Source organism: Entelurus aequoreus, linkage group LG12 (assembly GCF_033978785.1).
Source record: "Entelurus aequoreus isolate RoL-2023_Sb linkage group LG12, RoL_Eaeq_v1.1, whole genome shotgun sequence".
Lineage (NCBI taxonomy): Eukaryota > Metazoa > Chordata > Actinopteri > Syngnathiformes > Syngnathidae > Entelurus > Entelurus aequoreus.
Window position 1 is genome coordinate 10,737,704 of NC_084742.1, and position 18,020 is coordinate 10,755,723.

The 18,020-nt window shown below is 35.6% G+C and overlaps 3 protein-coding genes across 5 annotated transcripts in view; 2 read left to right on the plus strand and 1 right to left on the minus strand.

The window, feature by feature from the left end:
* Positions 1-368, minus strand: part of lamtor4 (late endosomal/lysosomal adaptor, MAPK and MTOR activator 4) — a 3,709-nt gene extending 3,341 nt beyond the window's left edge. The window contains exon 1 of the mRNA XM_062064678.1: positions 351-368. Within this exon, the coding sequence (XP_061920662.1) occupies positions 351-353 (3 nt within the window). The 5' untranslated portion in view covers positions 354-368. The remainder of the gene's footprint in view (positions 1-350) is intronic.
* On the plus strand, positions 367-7,493 carry atp6v1f (ATPase H+ transporting V1 subunit F). Its single transcript, XM_062064679.1, has 2 exons — positions 367-637; positions 7,108-7,493. Exons 1-2 carry the CDS (start codon positions 480-482, stop codon positions 7,307-7,309), a joined length of 360 nt encoding a protein of 119 aa, XP_061920663.1. The 5' UTR covers positions 367-479; the 3' UTR covers positions 7,310-7,493.
* Positions 7,494-12,311: 4,818 nt separating this feature from the next.
* Positions 12,312-15,640, plus strand: zgc:193726 (uncharacterized protein LOC561161 homolog). Of its 3 annotated transcripts, XM_062066793.1 has the most exons (5): positions 12,312-12,472; positions 13,682-13,723; positions 13,838-14,450; positions 14,523-14,749; positions 14,967-15,640. In XM_062066793.1, exons 1-5 carry the CDS (start codon positions 12,363-12,365, stop codon positions 15,094-15,096), a joined length of 1,122 nt encoding a protein of 373 aa, XP_061922777.1. In that variant the 5' UTR covers positions 12,312-12,362; the 3' UTR covers positions 15,097-15,640. The 3 variants fall into 3 exon arrangements, with proteins under 3 accessions (XP_061922777.1, XP_061922775.1, XP_061922776.1); XM_062066791.1 differs by having other exon boundaries at positions 13,838-14,749; XM_062066792.1 differs by having other exon boundaries at positions 13,838-14,749; positions 14,970-15,640.
* The last annotated feature ends 2,380 nt before the right edge of the window (positions 15,641-18,020 follow it).

Sequence of the window (18,020 nt, forward strand, 5' to 3'; positions counted from 1 at the left end):
AAACAGTCGGAAAAATAACAATTTCTTTGACGCCAGGATTCTGTCCGGATAGTAAGTGAGTCTACTTAACTTAAACAATATATTCACACTCTGAAACATACTATTAAATAAAATAATTTATTAAAAAAATATACATATGATGGTAACAATCGCATTAAATCTTCCAAGTAACTTGGCGAGGACCGTCGTGATGGTAAATAGTTAGCAAACACAATCAATAAGATCTGTTTGTATTATAAATATTTATAGTATTGTAGTGTAACAGTAAAAGGTTTTTTAATGCGGCAGCCTATCATATAGAACGTCATTCCAAGCTTCGACTTAATACTTCCGAGGTAAAGGGAACGCACCATATACTCAGGAAGTGCACCGCCGCGTACAGGAAGTGCCAGTCAGGTGACTATCACATGATCTGCAATCCAGCCTAGCGACTAGAGAGCAAATATCCTCATCAAAATTTGTAATCGTCTCATCTCGTAATGGCCGGCCGCGGGAAACTGATCGCTGTTATCGGCGATGAAGATACGTGCACCGGATTTTTACTCGGTGGTATCGGTGAACTCAACAAGAACCGAAAACCGAATTTTTTGGTGGTGGAAAAAGACACTGGCCTCTCGGAGATCGAGGAGGCCTTCAAGTAAGTCCTTCTACTTCATCCCTCCTGATATGTACTGGTATTATATATTGTTTTCTACCATTAATCATCCAATTTCTACATACACACTCATTTTGTAATTTTCTCTTACGAACGCATTTATTCAAATAACAGTCATATAATATAATTAATTATATTTCGTAATATTTTTTTCTTTTACAAATACCCACTTCGTATACATACACCTAAAGACTCGGACTTGTGTACATTTTACATGTCCACAGTACTATCTTCCATTCAAACACTGCGAGTCTCCTAAACACTAAGAGGCGACGTTGGTCATTTCAGCTCGTGTTCTGCAGCTATATGGATCGAAGAAGAAAAATGCTATAGGCCAGGGGTGTCCAAACTTTTTCCACTGAGGGCCGCACACGGAAAAATTAAAGCCTGCTGGGGCCATTTTGATAGTTTTCATTTTCAAATCATAACAAAATATATGGATTTTGGTTTCTTTTTATCTTTAGGGCTCCCGGGGACCATAAAGGGTCTAAGTCATTAAAATGTTAAAAATAAGTCAAATTATTTTTTTATTTTTTTTATTTAACGCTTTCAGTAAATCTCTACAGTATATACATTTTATGTTGATATAACATTAAAAACCCCCAAAAAGGTTTAATGCCTTTTCTGTCAAGACAACTTTTTTTTTAAAAATAAAACTGAAATATGCAGTATTTCCCCCACTGCCCAAAACATTCAGAACGCAATGTTTGATGTGAAGTAATTAGAGCCTTAAAAACATCAATAATGCAAGACACCATTGATATTAATTCATTGTTATTTTTGAGTAATCACAGTAAAAAAGATAAATAAAATCCCATTAAATATATTTAGGATACAAAAGGTGCCCCACTCAAAGTGATACATTTGTATTCGTTTTTTTTTTACTTTCAACACTTAAGTTACAAGATCAACTTCAGATATATCTGTCAATTTTACGTTTGAACTATTGTTTTGTTTGTTTTATGCTCTTTTGTCAAAGAAAACGTTGATGTTTTTGTATGGCAACCACACAATATATGCAATATTTTCCACATAAAACATTTTTAAAGTGAAATATTTAAAATAATTGGAGCCTTGAATAGGTCAATAATTCATTATAACATTGTTTTTTTTTTTGTTTGTTTTTTGAGAAATGGCAAAAAAAGAAAAATAAAGATAGACTAAAGAAAAGAAAAACAGCCTGCATGGCAGATTTGTGTCAACATTGCAACTTTTTCTAGTTAGATTTCACCTCATTCTACTTTTTTTAATGTTTTATTTTTATTTTTGCAATAGCATTTCCAGAATGTGTGGCGGGCTGGTAAACAATTAGCTGCGGGCCGCACTTTGGACACCCCTGCTATAGGCTAACCGCTAATTTTTTTGAGGAAATTAGTTATTTTATTGACGGATTACATTTCAATGACCTTGTGAACATTTTTAAATGACCGTTGTGCCTTTGAAGTTCTGGTAACTCACTGAAAAATTCATATTAAATACAGTGGCGGGCCGTGCGTTTCCCACATAGGCCTTCAATGATGTCCGACTTCAATGATTATCTCTCAAAATACCATAATTGATGTCACTACATGACCATTGCTGGAGAAATACTATACAAGAACACATTTACACCCTACTGGGCATTGAATCACATCAATTAATTAATTAATTACATTTTAATTAACAGTATACGAAACGGGTTCTTTTCTGGCGCATTTAAAAATCAATTAAAACGCATCAGCAATTAAAAACATATGCCGTAAATTTCTCTGCTTGGCTTATGCAACTTCCGGTCAATAAAGTTTGATTCAAAGTACACTCTTCTCAAAGATATATGACCTGCCCTGACCACATGATGGCGACAAATATACATGTAACAATGTTAATTAAATGAAAAGCGTGACATACTTTAACAACAAGAGTTTACAACTTTTAGTGGTAACAGAACAGCTACAGCTATACCATGAATTGATTAATGTGGACCCCGACTTAAACAAGTTGAAAAAGTTATTCGGGTGTTACCATTTAATGGTCAATTGTACGGAATATGTACTGTACTGTGCAATCTACTAATAAAAGTTTCAATCAATCAATACAGTCAACAACTTGCAATCTGATTGGCTATCGCAACTGTCTCTCAACTCTATGTGTTCTCAAATTAATCTGCTAACTATCCAATCACAGGATGCGTAAATGTCACGTTCAACGTGAGGCCATCTAGAAGGCCTTACTGACAACAACTCGTGATCTGATTGGCTATCGGAACTGTCTATCAACTGTATGTGCCCGTTCACTTACAGTGCACGGACGCCTGCATTGCTGAATCTGAAGGCCTCTGCCAGATTTGGTACAGCATGGCAACATAAGCTAGTTGAATTCTGATTGGATACAAACTAAAATTAAAAACAACAGCACTGGAAGGAGCATGATAAGGCATGAAGAGAATATGAATAATTTTAGATATTTCGGGAAAGTAAATACAAAAATAATTTGATCTTTAATTATGATCATGATTTCTGGCCAACAGAGAAGGCCTTGCTGGCCCTGACGACACAACACTTTAGTTGTTAAGGCAGGGGTGTCAAACTAATTTTAGATCGGGGTCCACATGGAGAAAAATCTACTCCCAAGTGGGCCGGACTGGTGATATCACGGCATGATAACTTAAAAATAAAGACAACTTCCGATTGTTTTCTTTGTTTAAAAATAGAACAAGCACATTCTGAAATTGTACAAATCATAATGCTGTTGGTTTTTATTTTACAATTACCCTTTGCGGTTAATAGTATATATACTTTATTTGTCGTTATTGATATTTTCTGAATAAATGATGTGATAATGTTCATCAGTCAACTCATTGGTGTTAATTTTCAATATATCTAGATAAAAAAATTATTTCCAAATCAAATTAAAGGATGTTATTTATGTAGTTTTATCATTTTCCTCGACTGATGTACAAACATCATGTGGTTTATTTTGTACATATGTAGCATCATCTACAAAGCTACAAATAATTCCTATTGCGACATCTATTGGACACATTTAGACCAGCTGTCTCTTTCATTCAAAAATTTCTGGTACATTTTTATACTTAGCAATCTCATCCCGCGGGCCGGATAAAACCTGTTTGTGGGCCTGATCCGGCCCTCGGGCCGTACGTTTGACACCCCTGCGTTAACAATACTTTTGTTTGTGTTTTTAATTCGTTTCAGAGTGAAAGTTATTGAAATTGTGGGGATTATACTCCCGGGGTTTTTATCTACTGCTTGTTCATCTTCATATAATTATGTTTTCCTGATGTGTAAGCTTTTCTTATACCAAAAATAATAAAACATTCAAATATCACAGCTTGTAGTAAAATGCGAAAATCCTAGTAAAAATGCGAGGAAGTGACGTAACTGTGCGCATGTGTGGACTGATTGTGTCTTCCAGTTCCGATCTTTTTTTTTTTTTCATTAAAGCGGTACAATATATAACATAAATACCTTTGCAATGCAATAAGACAGGCATAAATAATTAAAGGCAAATATACAAAACAGACAATAAAGACTAAAGAATAAAGAGTATAACCATGGATTTATGCATCCCTTAAGTATTTATTGTACATTTTGCAGATTTCAATTGCCTTTTGGTTTATGTGTTAACTTCTATAAAAATTTTTTTTTTTTTTTAAATCTACCACCGTTATTGTTGTTGTCTACTTATACACACAAATGATTGTCTTTTTACATTCTATTTAAATTTAGTAAAAATTGAAGTTTGGTGTTAAAACATGTGTGATAGGTATAGATAAGTGATGGATGTATATTTTTATGTTATCTTATGTTTAAAAAAATATTGACTATCCCGTGTATCCGTTTGTTTTTCCATTTAAACCCACCACTAAAAAAACTATACATGTTTTATCATAATTTGTTTTTTAAAGTAAAACAAGAAATTAATAAAGTTTTGTTTGGAATTCATAGGCTTGGTTTACGTTCGCTCAATTTAAAATGTAATCACTAGATGATCATTTTGGGAAACTACGTAGGTATTTGTTTATTAGTCTTTGTTTTTGATGCTTTGCTTTCAACCCAATTTAATGCAATAATTACAGTTTTTATGTGTAAGCTTTTCTGATGCCAAAAATAATAAAACATTCAAATATCACAGCGCGTAGTAAAATGCGAGGAAGTGACATAACTGTGCGCATGCGTGGACTGATTGTGTCTTCCAGTTCCGATGTTTTTTTTCTATTAAAGCGGTACAATATATAACATAAATACATTTGCAATGCAATGCAATAAGACAAGCATAGATAATTAAAGATAAATATACAAAACAACAAAGACTAAAGAATAAAGAGTATAACCATGGATTTATGCATCTGGTAAGTATTTATTGTAAAGTTTGCAGACTTCAATTGCCTTTTGGTTTATGTGTTAACTTCTATAAAAAAATCTTTTTTTTTTTAATCTACCGCCGTTATTGTTGTTGTCTACTTATACACACAAATTATTTTGTTTTTACATTCTATTTAAATTTAGTAAAAATTGAAGTTTGGTGTTAAAACATGTTTGATAGGTATAGATAAGTGATGCATGTAGATTTTTATGTTATCTTATGTCTTAAAAATATTGACAGTCCCGTGTATCCATTTGTTTTTCCATTTAAACCCACCACTAAAAAAACTATACATGTTTTATCATAATTTGTTTTTTAAAGTAAAACAAGAAATTAATTAAGTTTTGTTTGGAATTCATACGCTTGGTTTACGTTTGCTCAGTTTAAAATGTAATCACTAGATTATCATTTTGGGAAATTACGTAGGTATTTGTTTATTAGTCTTTGTTTTTGATGCTTTGCTTTCAACCCAATTTAATGCAATAATTACAGTTTTTATGTGTAAGCTTTTCTGATGCCAAAAATAATAAAACATTCAAATATCACAGCGCGTAGTAAAATGCGAAAATCCTGGTTAAAAATGCGAGGAAGTGACATAACTGTGCGCATGCGTGGACTGATTGTGTCTTCCAGTTCCGATCGTTTTTTTCTATTAAAGCGGTACAATATATGACATAAATACATTTGCAATGCAATGCAATAAGAAAAGCATAGATAATTAAAGATAAATATACAAAACAACAGACAACAAAGACCAAAGAATAAAGAGTATAACCATGGATTTATGCATCTGGTAAGTATTTATTGTAAAGTTTGCAGATTTCAATTGCCTTTTGGTTTATGTGTTAACTTCTATAAAAAAAAAAAAATTTTTTAATCTACCGCCGTTATTGTTGTTGTCTACTTATACACACAAATGATTTTCTTTTTACATTCTATTTAAATTGAGTAAAAATTGAAGTTTGGTGTTAAAACATGTGTGATAGGTATAGATAAGTGATGCATGTAGATTTTTATGTTATCTTACGTCTTAAAAATATTGACAGTCCCGTGTATCCATTTGTTTTTCCATTTAAACCCACCACTAAAAAACTATACATGTTTTATCATAATTTTGTTTTTTAAAGTAAAACAAGAAATTAATTAAGTTTTGTTTGGAATTCATAGGCTTGGTTTACGTTCGCTCAATTTAAAATGTAATCACTAGATCAGGGGTCGGCAACCCAAAATGTTGAAAGAGCCATATTGGACCAAAAATACAAAAACAAATCTGTCTGGAGCCGCAAACAATTAAAAGCCATATTACATGTGTCATGAGATATACATTTAATTAAGAGGACTCAAAGGAAACTAAATGAGCTCAAATATACCTACAGATGAGGCATAATGATGCAATATGTACATATAGCTAGCCTAAATAGCATGTTAGCATCGATTAGCTTGCAGTCATGCAGTGACCAAATATGTCTGATTAGCACTCCACACAAGTCAATAACATCAACAAAACTCACCTTTGTGCATTCATGCACAACGTTAAAAGTGTGGTGGACAAAATGAGACAGAAAAAGAAGTGGCATAAAACACGTCCTAGAAAGTCGGAGAAAGTTATACATGTAAACAAACTATACGGTGAGTTCAAGGACCGCCAAAATGAGTAGGACAAAACGGCGCTCGCCAAATACTCGAATCGGTGAAGCATGTTTAATATAAACAGTGTGCTTTATAACAATTAGTGTCATGTTTGTCCTCCTACAGAAACCATACTAAAACAAAAAAATAGATTTTTTTTTCCCCTCATCTTTTTCCATTCTTCATACATTTTTGAAAAATCTCCAGAGAGCCACTAGGGCGGCGCTAAAGAGCCGCATGCGGCTCTAGAGCCGCGGGTTGCCGACCCCCGCACTAGATGATCATTTTGGGAAACTACGTAGGTATTTGTTTATTAGTCTTTGTTTTTGATGCTTTGCTTTCAACCCAATTTTAATGCAATAATTCAGTTTTGTAGTGGGTACACTACAGATATTGTTTACTATTATATTTTGTGAAGTCTTGCACAGACTGAAATTATGCTTTTATTAATTTTTGTCCAGGAGCTTCCTGGCCCGTAACGACATCGGCATCATCCTTATCAATCAGTTTATTGCCGAAATGATCCGCCACGCCATCGACGCCCACATGCAGTCCATCCCGGCAGTGCTGGAGATTCCCTCCAAAGAACATCCATACGACGCCTCCAAGGACTCCATCCTGCGGCGGGCTAAGGGCATGTTCTCAGCCGACGACTTCCGATAAACGACCCGCACGACGTGTTATGTGTTTGTGCAGCTGCATGAAATCTATAATCATGTCATAAGTGTTGTTAATATATTATTAATATTTTATTTTTCCTCATGTGAACGTTTACTCTCCAGGAAGTGCAAACTTTGTGACTTAGTGTGTTGTTCAGATGTGTTTTGAAGTCAAATAAATATCTTGACCGTCATCTTCCTCTCTTCTTTGACACCCTTGTTGTCATGGCAACACTTTAAAATCTTATACATCTGCGACAGTCATGTCAAAGTTCTTCATCATGCCAAGCAATTCTCTCCTCAAACGCTAGGGGCAGTGTTTTCCTGTGGGTCCACTGCGAAAACGCTTAAGACTGTTTAGCTCATGCCTGGGCAATTATTTTGACTCGGGGCCAAATTTAGAGAAAAAAATGTGTCTGGGGGCCGGTATATCTATTTTTAGGAACACTAATACAATACCTCACAATAATGTCTGATTGCAGCTGAGATAGGATCTGTCATCCCCGAAAGGGACAAGGATAGATAGGTCTTTATTGTCATTGCACAAGTACAATGAAACTTTGTTTTCAGCACAAACCCGTTCAAGATTAGACAAACAACAGTGTACAGGGTTACAGAATAGGAACGCTGATGGGTCGCCACAAGGTGCCCCGTAAAAGATGGGGGAAAAGGTAAAACGCTGGGGAAGGATAAGTAAAAAAATATAATCTAGACTGGGCTCCTAAGGGGGCCCAGTCTGGAGTGGGAAAAAAACCTCCATAGCAAAGCACATATACTTATTACAACGTACATCTCGAGATATATAGCAACAGAGGGAAGGGAGTGCGGGGTCATGGTGGTAGGCCGCAGCTCTCAGGCGCTGACCATCCTTTCATCACCCCTATGGGATTTGCGTCGAGGGCGTTGGATTGGGGGGGGGGGGGGGGGGGTATGTATGTGTGTGGCGTATATTGTTGTGGATGCATGTTCGTGTGTAAGCCATTTTCTACCAGTAAGCGTTAGAAAATGGATGGATGAATTCTAAAAACATGACATATTTTTAATTTTCCTGAGGGAACTCTCCTGAAGAAATCAATAAAGTACTATCTATCTATACCGCCTTAAAAAACTGAATGGAGTTTTACATTTTTTTACTGAATGAGACACCCAGAATGTACATGAAAATAAAGAATGTGGGATTTACAATATTAACTATGAACGATAAAACACTGAATATTGATGATACAAGAACGTCACACACCCTTTCGATCGACATATTTTACAATCAAGCGAAACACAAAAATGCAACAAACATAGCGAAATATGAACGCGAAGGGTAAATAAAAACCCCACCTAGAATCTGATACATCTGGGGCCGTACTTATCAAGCTTCTTAGAATTACTCCTAAGAAGTCTGTTAAGAGTTGACTTAAGAGTAAATAAATTCTTCGCTGAAAGCTGCACTTAAAAGTTAGTTATCAAGCGTCTTACTCACACTTTCAGCGAAGTGTAGGACTGAATCTTAAGTGTCACACTCAGAGCTGAATTACGACATTACTATGTGCCGTAAACGGAATTTTAGGTGACGTCATTTCTGTGTCCATAGAAATGACCAATCACGGAAGGGAATCCGTTGTCTAAGAATAAAGACATATCTTGGAAATATTTAAGTGGACAATGGGAGTGTATATTTTGACAATAAACTACAAAATAATACAAAACAAACTAGTCCCCGCCGGCACTCACGCTACCGCTCCCTCTCTTCTATCGCCCACACACTCACTGACGTCACTCACCTCACGGCCACACACATACGCTACTGTCATAACATTTTCTTTCCAATTCATTAATTAGGCAACTAATTTGAAACTGGTGTGGGTGGCTCTATATATACTAGCCCACTGCAATCGAAAAGTATTAAATATGTGACAAAAATAATATCCGCTCTGTCTAAACGATACCGTTTGATCAGCTGCTCGTCATCAAAAAAAAAAAAAACATCGTTCCGTTCCCTGAATGTTCGCGCACGTCTCTCTCGCCTCAGTGCCATCCCCTGCTGGCAACTCCTAACCACTTAAGACACCTCTGAAGGTCTCTTAAATATCGTGGAGAGTAGGAGTGATTCTTAGACTTAAGAACGTTGATAAAAAGCTTTTATTCTTAAGTTTGAGAGTAGGACTAAATTTCGCAAATTCTCAGGACTTAAGTGTAAAATGGCACTCTAAGAAGCTTGATAAGTACGGCCCCTGATATATCACTAAGCTTTAGAACTTTGTAGTAAAAATCTTCTACCGTGTCTGTTCCTGACACCCGCATTTCAGGCTGGGCGCTCTGGAAACACTCTGTGGAAACGCTCCCCACCCACACTGCTTGGTGCCTCGTCTGAGCTGCTGTGACTTAGATTACTATAGTAACTAGTATATCATGCAAAAGCGCAAATTCCAACCATTGAAATACTTTGTACAGTTCAAGACTTACGGTCATTTGAAAACATCACTGCACATCATAATGGCAGCCACAGTTTCCATCTTAAAGATCTAAAAAAACATTATTTAGGAATGCCAGATTGAAAAGCTTAACGGGCCGCATGCGGCCCCCGGGCCTTAGATTGCCCAGATCTGGTTTAGCTTGTTAGCTTGCTTCATAGCTAGCTAACAATGCTAATTAAAGGGAGGGATATTGAAGCTGGAACTAATCAATGTTACATTACTCACTTTTATTGCAAATATGGATCACAAATCGGAGAAGGCGTGTCTTTAGTGTGTTTTAGATCATTTTCCAGTTTTTAATATCAACATTTTTTTTAAAACATCTCAACACAAAATGGACATAAACACTCTTTTTACTGATGGGTCTGGTCTTGCCATTTTCTTTGTCCATTTCTTTGTTTTGATCCCGTTAACTTTGACCGCTATGATTATTATATTGTATGACCCCGAGAGGCACAAGCGGTAGAAAATGGATGGATGGTGTCAGAATAATTGTATCTAAGTTATCATAAAACCTTGTGTTTCAATGAGTTCCCGGCGAGCAGACAAAAGCTGTCTTTAATCCTACCAAGCAGAAAGCTTGTAAAACTCCACTGTGTAGGATGGGAAGCAACATGAAGGTGTTCTGTTTCTTTCATGTATTGTAATCAACAGAAAGATATATTGTCTTGACCCGAGATCTACAAAGCGAAGAGGAAGCAGGACCTGACTCCCCTAAAGGGACCTCTTCTTTTGAACTGTTTTACGACCTTTTCTGTGGACTGTTTACGACCTCTTCTTTGAACTGTTCTGTAACCAAAGGCGATGGCTGTTTACGACCCCCTCCCTTAGAAACAGTTGTTGACATGTAATCAGGGAAAGTCGCATCTCTCCTCAATTGAGACAAATTTAATTCTGTCTCTGTTTAATTCCTTGCTTCTTGTCTTGTTTAATAGATGTCATCAGTGTTTGAACTTGACAGATGGACATTGTTATATTATATCAGGGGTGCCCATTATGTTGATTGCGAGCTACCGGTCGATCGCCAGCCAGGCATTGAAAAATAGACCTAAAAATGAGCAATCATCAATCTTCACCAAGAAGTCACTTTCGTCAATTGATTGACATTCACGGCACCCGAGGGTCTTGTGAGATGACGCTGGCTGCTGTCAGATCATTATTAAGGAAAAACGACCGACAGGAAGGCGAGAAACACTTATTATTTCAACAGACTCTCGCGCCGTACCTGCCGTCAAAACTCTAAAGACCGACTGCACAGTTCCTGTCTTCACAATAAAAGCGCTGCTTCATCCTGCCTGCGCTAACAAAATAAGAGTCTCAGAAAGCTAGCGTGTAAAAGCTAGCAAGCTACGGAGTTTGCCGCCAATGTATTTCTTGTAAAGTGCATAAAAAACGAGTACGGAAGCTGGACAAATAAGATGCCAAAAAACCAACCACTTTCATGTGGTATTGGACAGAAAGCAAGACTTTTTTTCTCCTCCATTTGAAAATGCGGACGTTATCAGCACTACTGTCTGACTCCAAACAACATCAGAATCAGGTAATACACCAACTTACACTACCGTTCAAAAGTTTGGGGTCACATTGAAATGTCCTTATTTTCAATGAATATAATTTTAAACTAGTCTTAACTTTAAAGAAATACACTCTATACATTGCTAATGTGGTAAATGACTATTCTAGCTGCAAATGTCTGGTTTTTGGTGCAATATCTACATAGGTGTATAGAGGCCCATTTCCAGCAACTATCACTCCAGTGTTCTAATGGTACAATGTGTTTGCTCATTGGCTCAGAAGGCTAATTGATGATTAGAAAACCCTTGTGCAATCATGTTCACACATCTGGAAACAGTTTAGCTCGTTACAGAAGCTACAAAACTGACCTTCCTTTGAGCAGATTGAGTTGAGCATCACATTTGTGGGGTCAATTAAACGCTCAAAATGGCCAGAAAAAGAGAACTTTCATCTGAAACTCAACAGTCTATTCTTGTTCTTAGAAATGAAGGCTATTCCACTAAATTGTTTGGGTGACCCCAAACTTTTGAACGGTAGTGTATATTCTTGTCTTCAAGAAAGAAAGGAATCTATATGTGTTAAACATGCTTGTATTATCATTAATCACCTTTAACATGTGAACAAAAACGTCTCTTTCATAATTAAGTAAATATAAATTATATATATGAATGAGGTAGATCCCTTCGACTTGGTCAATTGAAAAGTAGCTCGCCTGCAGAAAACGTGTGGTATTATATGGTTCATGGGCAGAAGCAGTATAGTAAAAGTGTATTTTACTATATTTTTACAGTTGAGGTAATGTAAGTTGATGTTTAGCTCACACGATGACACGGTCAAGTTAAACACGGCCGTGACATCACTGCTGCTCTGAGCCAATCACGTTGAAGTGCGATGGAGCTTTAAATGACTCCAGTGGAAGGTTGTGTCAATACAAAGGGATCAGTGTTGTTCCCATGAACTCAAAGAACAAATATTGACCGCAGCGACGTGCGCACGTGAGCCGCGTGCCCTTGGACACTCGTATAAAAAGTGGAGGCCCAACACAAAAACACGTCAACTTGTGCTCGTCCAGTCATGAAGACAGTCTTGGTGTCCACCATGATGATGATGGTGGTGGTGGTGGTGATGATGATGATGATGTGCGTTTCAGCTCCTCCATCTTGCGGTCTGCTTGGACAGCCTGGGTGAGACATGAGACGTGAGACACGTGGCTGAATGAGACGTGTGGGATATGTGTGACCAGAGTAATGAGATTTAAAATGTGATTTATTTTTGTTTGAAATGTGACTTACAAGTATATACATTGATATATTTACCGTTTTTTAATATTCAAGTATATTTATACATAAAATATGATTGTGTTTGTAAGAATATATATAAACAATATATAAGAATATTTATAAAAATATATGCAAAAATTGTTATGAGATTATCGAAAGGAATATTTCAGAAAATATATAAGGATATTTATTAGAATACTTTTTATGTTTTTTTTTTAACGTTGTGCTTGAACTCAGTTGTGTTGTATATCATCTACAAGAACATTAAAATGAATTCCATTTAAAGAGAATATATATAAATTACATGTGACAATATTCATAACAATATATATATATATATATAATATATTTTTTAGATTATATACAGGAGATTTTATAGAACAATTTTTTAAAAAGTGTATAAATTACATAATATGTATTAGATTATATACAGAAGTATTAACATATATCAAAACATATTTATAAGTATATATATATACATAAGAATATTTAAAGAATATATATATAAGAAAAAACAAACATACAAAAACAAAAACAAAATATATATATATAACATTTATAGGCCTATACATATAAATTATATACAAGAACATAAATAGTAAGAATATATACAAAAACATTTTTTAGATTAGATACATGAATATTTATAGGAATGTATACAGTATAGAGGAATATTTATGAGAATATATCAAATGTATGTATATACAAAATGACATATTTATATGTATTAGATATGTATTACATTATATCCATATTAATATATTTAATCATATCTATAAACATCTTCATGTATAAGTACATAATTATTCATATTTATTATATTATATACAGTAATATTTATATAAATATATTCAATAATATTCATAAGAATATACTGTATATATGTATAAGAATATATTTATATTTACTAGATATTTATTAGATATATATAGGAATATTTATAGTAATATATATATAAGAATATTTATACAATATGTACAAAAAATATATCTAAGATTGTATAACAGACTATGAAGGAGAATGTATGCAAGAATATTTGAGAATCTATAACTTTTTTTTTCTTTCAAGGCAGCATACTCTTTGATCATTGTAATGTTTTTCATGTTTGTCCAGATGTCCCGTGAAGGTTAATAAGACATTTGCTGACTCAGCACGGTGAGTTCAGACATACAAACTCTCTGATTATTTTGTATCTTTAGATCATTACAAATGAAACACCAACATTGCTACTCCACTAAACCTTGGGCATACGTTCATGTTTTGATGCAGCATTTTCACGTCAAAGTTTCCATCCCACGAGACGTCAAAGATTAAGACCAAGATGTCAAAGTTTGCGACCAACGAGACGTCAATGTATCCATTCATCGAGACGTCAACATTTACATTAAATGAAACGTCAAAGATTAAGACCAAGAGGTCAAAGTTTGCGTCCAACGAGACGTCAAAGTATCCATCCATCGAGACGTCAAAATTTACATTAAATGAGACGTCAAAGATTAAGACCAAGATTTCAAAGTTTGCGTCCAACGAGACGTCAACGTATCCATCCATCGAGACGTCAACATTTACATTAAATAAGACGTCAAAGATTACGACCAAAATGTCAGACGGTACGACCCAGACATCAAAGTTTGTATCCAACGACACGTCAAAGTTTTCGTCCAAAGAGACACCAACGTTTCAGACCAATAGGACGCCAAGGTTTCCATCAAATGAGACATCAAAGTTTACGCCAACGTTTCCGTCCAAGTTTGTGACGAAGTCTTCAACGTTTCCAACCGAAGAGATGTTAAAGTCCAAAGAGACTTCAAAGTTTACGTCTGACGAGACATCAAAATTTACGACCAACAAGATGTCGAAGTTTATGTCCAACGAGACTTCAAAGTTTACGTCCAACAAGACGTCAAAGTTTCCGACGAATGAGACGTCAAAGTTGCAGTCAAGCGAGATGTCTAAGTTTCCGTCCAACGAGACATCAAAGTTTACAACCAACGAGACATTAAAGTTTACAACCAACGAGACATCAAAGTTTACAATCAATGAGACATCAAAGTTTACAATCAACGAGACATCAAAGTTTACAATCAACGAGACATCAAAGTTTACAATCAACGAGACATCAAAGTTTACAACATACGAGACATCAGAGATTCAGTCTGAGACGCCCCCGAACATTTTTAGGTGAGTAAAATAGAAATGTTGTGATTGTTGTTATTGTTGTGAGTTGTGTGTTTGTGTTACAGTATAAATCCTGGATTGCAAAGCAGGTTAGAGTTGTTGTTTTTTGGCCACTTTTTAAAACTCGAATGAATTCTCTTCTTAAAATTGTGTACATCATCATTATTGTTGGAATTTAGAACGATGACAAAGTCTCACCTGCTGTTGGCTCCTCCCCCAGAAGATTGCCGCCCAGTAACTGTCCACTGCCCACCTGTGCCACCTCAAACCTCGGGTCCTCCCTACAACACGGGGACGAGACGGCGGGCAAATCCACGGGCGACCCGGAAGGCTTCGGAAAGAAACGATAACGAGCTTGCTCATCCTCCTCATCTAAGCCCCCCCTCGTTATAAAACAAAAAACTCATATGTGTTGTCATGACAACGCTGTTTATGTCGTCTTCAGGAGTGCCTTCATTACTGGCATGATGTTTATGTGTGTGTGTGTGTGTGTGTGTGTGTGTGTGTGTGTGTGTGTGTGTGTGTGTGTGTGTGTGTGTGTGTGTGTGTGTGTGTGAGTGGGTGTGTGTGTGAAATTCAAAGTTGTTTTTTTCGCCAGTTGATGCTAAGATAAAGATTCATCTGAGTGTCAGTGCCAGCTGGTGTTTAAGTGTTTATTCACCACCAACATGTAGACTTAGACTTCAACTTCCTTCATTGTCATTCAAATTTGAACTTTACAGTACAGATAAGAACAACATTTTTTTCCATATAAATGTGTGTATTTTGCTCTTTTTTTTTTTTACATATATCATAATAATGTGTGTGCATTTTATTATTTTTTATACATACAATATGTACTTTTATGGTAAACATTTTTGTTATAGTGTCTGTCATTGGACATTGCTATTAAAAAGGTAGAAAATTCATAAATGTCAGTACACTTTTTTTTTACTTGAGTATTATACATCTAAAATTATATTATTATCATGTAGTACTATTATCTACTCAAATACAACGTCAAATGTCAAGAAGCTTCAATGTTTCTAAATAAAGAATAAACAAGTTCTGGGAGGCGTGGTCTTCGCTGGTAAGAAGCCACGCCCCTTCAACACCCCCTCTACCAATAGGGAATGTGGGCGTGTCCAACAATTGGACACTTTATCAAGTATTCATGTTCGCCTTAACCACCGAATAATTGACAGAAAAGTCGAAATATTTGAAAGTGGAGCTGAACGAATCAATTTAAAATAGGGATGTCCGATAATGGCTTTTTGCCAATATCCGATATTCCGATATTGTCCAACTCTTTAATTACCGATACCGATATCAACCGATACCGATATCAACCGATATATGCAGTCGTGGAATTAACACATTATTATGCCTAATTTGGACAACCATGTATGGTGAAGATAAGGTACTTTTTAAAAATAATAATAAAATAAGATAACTAAATTAAAAACATTTTCTTGAATAAAAAAGAAAGTAAAACAATATAAAAACAGTTACATAGAAACTAGTAATTAACGAAAATGAGTAAAATTAACTGTTAAAGGTTAGTACTATTAGTGGACCAGCAGCACGCACAATCATGTGTGCTTACAGACTGTATCCCTTGCAGACTGTATTGATATATATTGATATATAATGTAGGAACCAGAATATTGATAACAGAAAGAAATGGGGGGAGGGAGTTTTTTTTGGGTTGGTGCACTAATTGTAAGTGTATCTTGTGTTTTTTATGTTGATTTAATAAAAAATAAAAATAAAAATAAAAAAACCGATACAGATAATAGAAAAACCGATACCGATAATTTCCGCTATTACATTTTAACGCATTTATCGGCCGATAATATCGGCAGGCCGATATTATCGGACATCCCTAATTTAAAACTTTTTTTTTTTTTTTACAAATATCCATATATATCCATATATGATTTTTAGTTTGTATCCCATTTGACACAGCCAATCACAAAATATTATTTTTATGTTATTTTTTTAATAAAAAATAAAAAAACAGTGTAATTGCTTGTACTCAGTCACGTGACTTCTTCCCAGAAGTGAAAAACAGTAGGTGTCGACCCAGCCGAGAGGGCTGTTGTGCAGAAAGCAGCGTGCAAACTCTCTTGAGTACACAAGGGGCCTAGATCTTCCCACAAAAAGCAGATACGAGCAAAAAATCGAATGGAATAGATCCCTATACTTGATCAAAAAAGATTTGTCGAGTGATATCAAGGATTATATGTCGGTTGCGTTCTTAGACATATCGAACTATCTGGTGTTCAAAACATCATTCTGCACTAGAAAACAGATACAAACCTGGAAAAGCATGGAGGTCTACAACTTCATTGTGTGTGGCTGGGTCAAGGACATTGGTATCAAGACTCTAAGGTTGCATTTCATGATGCAACCTTGCATCTACAGCCATGTTTGTTAAAAGTCAATGATTGTCACACACACACTAGGTGTGGTGAGATTATCCTCTGCATTTGACCCATCACCCTCACCCCCTGGGAGGTGAAGGGAGCAGTGAGCAGCAGCGGTGGCCGCGCCCGGGGATCATTTTGGTGATTTAACCCACAGCTGTTTTTCCCCGTCTTTATCGAAATGTACCTATAGATGTCAAAATTGTGCGTGTGCTGAAAGCTTCATATGGTAAAAGCTGAACTCTTTTAGGTTTTGCTCACATTTGCTTTCTTTCATTTAGACTCGCCGAGTCGGTGCTTTACGAAACACTCGTAGTAAAAATGTGTTCAAGAAATACAAATATTATGAAGAAAATACCTAAATGAGAAATACTAAACGTTAAAAGTACAAAAGCCAAAACCAGTGAAGTTGGCACGTTGTGTAAATCGTAAATAAAAACAGAATACAATGATTTGCAAATCCTTTTCAACTTATATTCAATTGAATAGACTGCAAAGACAAGATACTTAACGTTCGAACTGGAAAACTTTGTTATTTTTTGCAAATATTAGCTCATTTGGAATTTGATGCCTGCAACATGTTTAAAAAAAAAGTTGGCACAAGTGTGAAAAAAGACTGAGAAAGTTGAGAAATGCTCATCAAACACTTATTTGGAACACTCCACAGGTGAACAGGCTAATTGGGAACAGGTGGGTTCCATGATTGGTTATACAAGCAGCTTCCATGAAATGCTCAGTCATTCACAAACAAGGATGGTGCGAGGGTCACCACTTTGTGAACAAATGCATGAGCAAATTGTCGAACAGTTTAAGAACAACATTTCTCAACGAGCTATTGCAAGGAATTTAGGGATTTCACCATCTAC